The sequence below is a fragment of the Elgaria multicarinata genome, chromosome 4 (genome assembly GCF_023053635.1).
Source record: "Elgaria multicarinata webbii isolate HBS135686 ecotype San Diego chromosome 4, rElgMul1.1.pri, whole genome shotgun sequence".
Taxonomy (NCBI): Eukaryota; Metazoa; Chordata; class Lepidosauria; order Squamata; family Anguidae; genus Elgaria; species Elgaria multicarinata.
Window position 1 is genome coordinate 58,380,470 of NC_086174.1, and position 8,148 is coordinate 58,388,617.

At 38.5% G+C, this 8,148-nt stretch overlaps 1 protein-coding gene across 1 annotated transcript in view; it reads left to right on the forward strand.

Moving 5' to 3' along the window:
• ERO1B (endoplasmic reticulum oxidoreductase 1 beta) overlaps positions 1-7,601 on the forward strand; it is a 29,111-nt gene extending 21,510 nt beyond the window's left edge. The window contains exons 11-16 of the mRNA XM_063124365.1: positions 895-987; positions 1,113-1,359; positions 3,620-3,689; positions 4,698-4,784; positions 5,610-5,743; positions 6,218-7,601. Coding sequence (XP_062980435.1) covers positions 895-987; positions 1,113-1,359; positions 3,620-3,689; positions 4,698-4,784; positions 5,610-5,743; positions 6,218-6,278 — 692 coding nt within the window. The 3' untranslated portion in view covers positions 6,279-7,601. The remainder of the gene's footprint in view (positions 1-894; positions 988-1,112; positions 1,360-3,619; positions 3,690-4,697; positions 4,785-5,609; positions 5,744-6,217) is intronic.
• The last annotated feature ends 547 nt before the right edge of the window (positions 7,602-8,148 follow it).

An 8,148-nucleotide genomic window follows, 5' to 3' on the forward strand; every position in this document is an offset into this window, starting at 1 on the left:
TACAAACGAGAAGGATCTTGGAATTGTAGATCGCAAGCTGAATATGAGCCAACAGTGCGATATGGCTGCAAGAAAGGCAAATGCTATTTTGGGCTGCATTAATAGAAGTATAGCTTCCAAATCACGTGAGGTACTGGTTCCTCTCTATTCGGCCCTGGTTAGGCCTCATCTAGAGTATTGCGTCCAGTTCTGGGCTCCACAATTCAAGAAGGACGCAGACAAGCTGGAGCATGTTCAGAGGAGGGCAACCAGGATGATCAGGGATCTGGAAACAAAGCCCTATGAAGAGAGACTGAAAGAACTGGGCATGTTTAGCCTGGAGAAGAGAAGATTGAGGGAAGACATGATAGCACTCTTCAAATACTTAAAAGGTTGTCACCCAGAGGAGGGCCAGGATTTCTTCTCGATCCTCCCAGAGTGCAGGACACAGAATAACGGGCTCAAGTTAAAGGAAGCCAGATTCCAACTGGACATTTGGAAAAACTTCCTGACTGTTAGAGCAGTACGACAATGGAATCAGTTGCCTGGTGAGGTTGTGGGCTCTCCCATTCTAGAGGCATTCAAGAGGCAGCTGGACAACCTTCTGTCAGGGATGCTTTAGGGTGGATTCCTGCATTGAGCAGGGGGTTGGACTCGATGGCCTTGTAGGCCCCTTCCAACTCTGCTATTCTATGATTCTGTGTTCACCTGTCATAGGAACTGTGGTTTGATTAAAAGTTGGAACAAATTTCTTCATGGCCTTCAAAGAGGAGGAAGGGAGAGTATGTGAGCCCAAGCATTACCGTGGCTCAGTTACATAGTGGAAAAACCATGGTTTCTCATATCTGAACTGGATCGCTAGGTCATACTTTCATCAATTCCTTTTTTCATTTAATGGATTTTCTCTCTCTCTAGGCCTTTGTCTTGAGAAACGTGTGTTCTATAAGCTTATATCTGGACTTCATGCTAGTATCAACTTACATCTTTGTGCAAATTATCTACTAGAAGGTATTTGATATTTTTAATATTGCTGTCACCTCTGTTGTGGGAAATTAATTGTTCTTAACAGTATTTCTGTGCAAACATAATTTGAACAACTTAGTACACTTTCTTTACTGTTTTTCTCTGTTCAGAAACTTGGGGGAGACCTCGTTGGGGACCCAATGTCAAGGAATTCAGCCTTCGCTTTGACCCTACTGAAACAAAAAGCGAAGGTCCAAGACGGCTTAAAAATTTATATTTCTTATATTTGGTGGAACTGCGTGCATTATCAAAAGTTGCATCATACTTTGAGCGTTCAATTGTAGACCTTTACACTGGAAATTCCCAAGAGGATACAGGAACCAAGTCCCTCTTGTTAGAAATCTTCAAAGACACAAAGTAAGTGTGCCCTCCTATCCCAGAGTTAACGTGCAGCTAGGTACAGTCAGCTGAATAATGCTGGCCTCTAAGAAAGTACAGGAAATTCAAAGTATTAAAATAGATAAGAATCAGAATGGTATCTGGAGTCTAGAAAGGAATGGAAACTCTTCTTTAACCTTTCCTACAAGGACAACAACCACTGGCAAAAAGAAAAACCACCCTCACTTGGCTGCTGTTATAATTGTTGCACAAAATAGGAATTATTCTTTTTTGTTGTCTGTGAATAATGAAGAAAAAAAACATAGTCTTGAGCAATCTGCCTACTAACCCAACTGTGCCACCAGTGCCATAACCAAATGTTTTGTGCTAAAGGACATAAATACAGATGTTTAGCAGGTATAAAGTTATTTAATTCTATTAAACATTATTAAAATAACATTTAACTTTCTACCGTTTAAAAAAAGGGATAAAATGCCGTTTTGGTGTCTGTCGTCCCACCTCCTTTACACTCATCGGCCTAAAAGTTAGGAGCATCAGCGCAGCTGTGCTGGATCAGATCAAAGGTCCATTTAGTCCAGCATTCTGTCCCTGCAGTAGCTAACCAGAAGCCTATGGGAAGCCCATAGTAGGAGGACATGACTGCAATAGCAACCAAGATCAAGTTTACTTCTAGCGATCATTTGGATAGAATAATGCACTCTATAACTAGAAGTGAAAGAGCTAAAGGTTTAATTACTTTAAATGAAAGTTGAAAATTCTGGCTGGGTAGGTTGGAATATCTGAGGGTGGGGATGAGAGCTCCTCATAAGCCCCTCTGATTCCTAAAGCCAGTCTCCCCCTGTTGCTTAGGGGTGGGGTTTTTTGTGCCTCTTATTTGGTGCTTTGTCAGCTCTCATCCTCAGATTCACTTGCTGTGACTCATCTCGTTCTGTCCTACCAAAGCATAATTCAGTCAGTAGTGGTCGATTTTTTTCAATAGAAAGAAAAGCTTGTTGTAATTGGTTTACCAGAAATCAGGTGTGCGCAACCTTTTCAGCCTGAAGGGCAACATCTGGTGTGGGCTATGAGCTGCCCAAACGTGCACGTGCTGCACATTCTAGTGGTGGGTGGGACGGAAGGCAAATGGGGCAGAGTCAAAATACCATAATATTTTAGTTTAAAGCTCTCTTAGGAGAGATTTAAACCTTTTTAGAATGGAGAAAAACTGCCCCAAACCTAGGACACCACTTAATGTATAGTTGGGAAAAAGGATTTGGGCTATCTGGGGAACCTGGAGGGCCAGATTTGGCCCCCAGGGCTGAGATTCTGCCCTCCTGCCCTAGCTTGACAGCCTTGGGCTAATTTTATATTGTTTTCTCAGCAAACAGTGCTCTTGGCTCCAGGATTACTTTCATCTCTCCAACCCCCAACGATCCTGCTGTCAAGATCACTGTTTGCTGAGAAAACAAACCAGGGAGTGATACCGCTTCAGACTTCTCCTGCTGCTGAGATTGCTGTTTGCTGAGAAAACAATCCAGTAAGGAGCCTTAGGCTCAGGTTTTAAGCGTTTATGGGGTCCTGCTTGCCAGCTTATCAGCTAGGGATGGGCAGGGGAGTTGAACTGGCCAAGTTGTGCAGCTCCAATAAGCTTGATGAGCTTTATTGGAGTGCAAAAGCACACACCTATTTAAGCAGGTGGAAATATAAGATGTTCATTCTATAAAGGGAGTATAAAGGAAGGCAATAGACTCAAGACGAATTCTAAACACTACGATTCAGACAAAAACATACATAATAGGGCTGACAGAATTTAACTTTCCTGCCCCCTCATCCACAAGACACACCTATGGGTGTACCATGGCAGGGAGGAAGAGGTGGTTCAAGCAGGAGTTTCACTTGTGGAACTTGCCTCTGCCTGGTTTTCTAGGGATTCCCCTCTTATGCCCCATAACACAGCCTACCCGAGTCCACTGGAGGGGCAAGGAAGTTAGCTTCCAACAGCCCCGTGTGTGCTTTTCGTCAGGATTCAATCCTATATTTTGACTGAGTCATAAAATGTTCTAGGAGATTAACCAATCTGCACTGCTGCTGGTATTGGATACTCCACGTACTTGGTTGTGCTCAAGACTTATGATTTGGCAGTTGGTATAGTCATAATGAAAATATCCTTCCCATATTTTCCACCATTGTAAAAATTTCCAACTAATTGTAAAACATAGAGTACTTTCAATAGACTTTGAATGGTAAATTATGTTGTATCCAGATATATTTTAGCAGTTCATCTATGTAATTCACCCAGGTCCTTCCCTATGCACTTCGATGAAAAGTCTATGTTTGCTGGAGACAAAAAAGGGGCCAAATCTTTAAAGGTAAATACAATAACTTCATTTATATTTTTACATAAGCTGTGCGAACAAGGGAAACTGTGTCAACTTTAAAACCAGAACTTAAAGCTTTTTTTAAAAAAAAGTATATAGATATTTTGAAGACAAATGGGATTGTTTGATTGGGTCATGATTCAAAGAAGGTAATTGTTCAGTAAAAAAAAATGACTATGGCTTTTAACTTGTACACTTGACTTTCCCAGTTTCTATTTGATCAGGAGTCCTCTATTTCTACATTTTCTCAAGTTTAAAAAGCACTTCTAGGAGTTGTCAAGAGAGTTGCTGAAAATAATACTGGCAATAAAACTCTGATGTACTTCTGCTAGTGGGCTGCATCACTCATCACAGCCTATTGTTTTTCTTTATTAGCCTAGGCATGATATTCACTTGCATTATTTTGGAGCTCTCATTTTACATTTCAAGGTTACATTCATAGTGTTGGCTAATAGATATGTTGTATCTGTGTAATTCTATGCCAACTACTTTGTTTTACCTTTTTAAAATCATTCTTGTTTACTTTGTAAAACAATATTAAGCATTACTAATACTAAAGCAAAGCAGAACTTATTAAAAATTGCCTAAAAGGACTGGTATAGATATGTAACGCTGCTGTATCTTAGGAGTGCCAAAATGGACTCTTGTGCTCAAAATGCCCCTCCACTTTTTAGGGCTGACAATGGTTAGTGAAACAGCCAGTGGAATTGGTACTTGGTGAGCTCCCAGCCACAGTTTGCAGCTGTGGTTAGAAGGGGATTTGCAAATCATTGGTTAGCAAAAACACTAGTGCAAATTTTACATCAAGCATGGTTACCTCTGAAACTGGGTGGATGACTTTATGCACATGGGAGATGGGCAGGAAGGAAGGGTGTGTCATTCCTACCCTTGATTGAGAGAGGATAGCTTTGCATCTGTACCATTCCCAAGAACTTCCTTAGAATTGCAAAATGATAGACAAGCTGAATATTTTAAATGAGCTTTTTTCTTTATTGGTAGGAAGAATTCAGGTTACACTTCAAGAACATATCTCGCATAATGGATTGTGTTGGATGTGATAAATGCAGGTTGTGGGGGAAATTGCAGGTACTGTATGTAATGTCCTTGTTCATTTGTGGGTTAACATACTCATAGGTTGCAAAATGGTTTCTCATGCTTGGCCAGCTACCACATCCTTCTGATTCTCAAAGTTTAGGGATCTGACGTAAAATGGGCTTTGAGCCTATGGAGATGTATCTACATTTTATGGCTGGTTCACATCAGTTCAGCATAGTGTATTATTAGCCTTGGTACTCAACCAGATGAGTTCCATTTTGTTCATATTAGGTTTAGATAAATATGAACAAACTCATGTTGATTTCTAGCTGCATAATCTGTTTTCACAGTGATAGGAATATGTTTTTAGCATTTAAAATATGTTGCTTGCATTCTTTCGGTTTCATCCAGTGTTGCGTGAGTACACTTCCACTTGCACAATGAGACTTCCCTCTCCCACTGCACCCTCCCCAAATATGATCTGAACAATTCTTCAACTCTATGGAACAGATTTCGGAGGCACACAGAGGGGCCACAAGTAGAATGGGAATCACTTTGCTGGTAGTGTCCATTCCATTAGCAGCTGGATTTAACCCTTGTATTGCAAAAAATTCTCATGGAGAAATTAGATGCTTACATTTTTAATGTATAAAAAATTTCTTTTAAATAGGGTTTTAGCATTTCATTCATTGCTAATGAATGTATTCATCTGATCTGACAATATATAGTATAGGCCAGGAAATTTCATAACAATTATGTGGAAGATGGTGGAAAGGGTAGTATTGGTTCATAATCTTTTGCCAAAACTGTTGAAAGGTTTTGGTTAACAATTGGGTACTATAGTCTTGCTATTTAATGGGCTTTGCTCTCTTATAGACTCAGGGTTTAGGAACTGCTTTGAAGATCTTATTCTCTGAAAAAGAAATAAAGAACCTTCCTGAGAACAGTCCATCAAAAGGTTTTCAACTTACACGACAAGAAATAGTTGCTCTCTTAAATGCATTTGGAAGGCAAGTTACACTTTTAATTTTGTTTGTAGCTATGTAGTTATAGGCTAGACTGTCTTTCCTAATGTGGTTTTTAGTTTTAAATATTAACTACCTTCTCAAGGCAGTTTGCACAGTAATACAATTTACAATAAAATCATATAAATATAATCCATCTTATGGCACATTTTGATTTTAATCAAGATGTTAGACGTATTTTAGGTATGTACAAGATGCCTACAGTTCCTCTCAATTTCTGAATTAAGAATAATGTTTTTTAGCATGCTGAACTTCAGCTTCATGGGGCACATGCATGTTGGTGATGGTAAATTAGATCGTTATTGTAATCAATAACGTTCAGTTTTAGGTCTGATTTGTGTAATGAAGAATTACAAATGAAGGAGTGTACCATATAGCGAGCAAGTTTTTCTACCTTTAGGTTGATTTACATTGTCCAGATTTCTTAATCTTTCTCTTTTTCTTTCCTCTTCCTCATAGACTTTCTACAAGTATACGAGAACTGCAGAATTTCAAAGTTTTATTACAACAGAGAAGTTAACGAAGACTTTTGTATCTATTGGTAGAAGCAACCATTAATTTGACACCATGCAGAACGAAGCCACTTTGTACAAACTGTTCTAGAGGAAAATAAAATCTAATAACAACTTGAATATTTAAAGTAGAAAAGGTTAGTCATTGGACAAGATATTTATGAATGAAGTACCTAATTTTAAACATATAAATTATGTTCATTTCCTCTATTCTTCTTCTCTTTGTACAATTCTTGTACCATCATTTGATATGAACTTTAATTGTTTCTCTCTTCTATTCAGAGACTCTTGCATTACATCAAATTGCAGTAATTTCATCCAGACTGCATTGTCCATGTGGGAAAAACCTTGCAGTGCTTCCTAAAAATAGCTGCTGGTGATAATTTAATCTTTTATATTTATTGGAAGGACCGGGTGCTGTTAAACAAAACCTTTTCTTCATTAGTTCTATATATTTGACTTGTTTGTCATTAAAAGGGCCAGTAAGGATTTCAGTAAAATAAGCCCCTTGGCATCCAGGGGAGACCATCTTTCTTTCATGTTCACATTTTATGTTATTTTTGCACTTGCTTAACTGCTCCCTCCTTAGCTTTCGCTTTCTTTATATTACAGCTGCCTTCTCTATGAGGAGACAAGATTTAATTAAAAACCCTACTCCACAGTCACTTACTCTTGTTATGCGTGTCTGCTGAAGGGGTCTTTAGAGTTACATACTGCTAGCTTGAAATACTTTGCTCAAGCCTACCATTGGCTCTCCAGTGTGTAGCCAATTTCTCTCTCTACTTATATAGAGTGGAACATTTAAAATATCTCACTTTTAGTCTTTGAAAAATGCTGCGAATTTCCCTTATTTTGATTGTCTTATAATTCAAGTACTATAGGGAGAATAAAAGCAAATGACACCTTTCACAGACACATCTTAAAAAAGATGTTAATTTTTGGAACTCAGTACTGCATATCCTACCTATGCAATCTCCAAACATAGCTTATAAATGATATACGATGTCTGTAATAAAACAAGTATACTCTGAAGAAATGTGATTCTCAGCCATTATCTACAAAGGGGAATTTAATTTTGTCACCACAGAACAATAGCAGACAACGGATAAGTTTTTAAAATTTTTAAATCTGCAGTAGGAGAATTTCTGTAAATTGTGACTGAGCAGCTTACTTGAAGGCTGTCTGTAATGTAATATTTGTACTTAGTGAGGGATGTTGGAGTACAGCATGAATGTCAATGTTGGTACAATATACAGATTTGTACATACTATGTTTTGCTTTGATAAGTAAAACAGTCTTTACAAAATGAATTAAAAGTGCTCTTAAACCCTTCTGATTTAAGAAATCTTTGCTGTTGCTGCTGTACATATGTACAGTTGTACTGCTTGCTTTACTGCATTGATCCATTACTTCATAAAATAAAATATGTGAAGAAACGTGGGGTGGAGGGTGGCAGGGGCTCCATGTTTGTTCAATATATTTTTGCATGTAATGAGTGAAATCTTACCTGAGAAAACTAAATGAAGTCTTTACTGAAAGCATAATGAATAAGATCTTAAAACATATTGAAGTTAGTATAGAGTAACCTCTGCTCTGCAGACTGCATTCAGCTTAAGACGTTTGGGTTTTGAGGGGTGGTGGGAAATTTTATCTATTAGAGAAGTGAGGTTTATTATTTACTTGATTTGTGCACCAACTTTCTACCAAAACAATGGCACTTGAGACAGCTAAGTTCAAATCTTTATGGTTGTAGAAAAGTCTAAGCCCACTGGTTCTTCTTTGTGGTCTCTGTGCATCACACTAATGGGCTTCGCGCCTGCGCAGAGCCTCGCATTGGGAAGATTGTAAAGCTGAGAAACATTTTGGTGGGAACCCTCC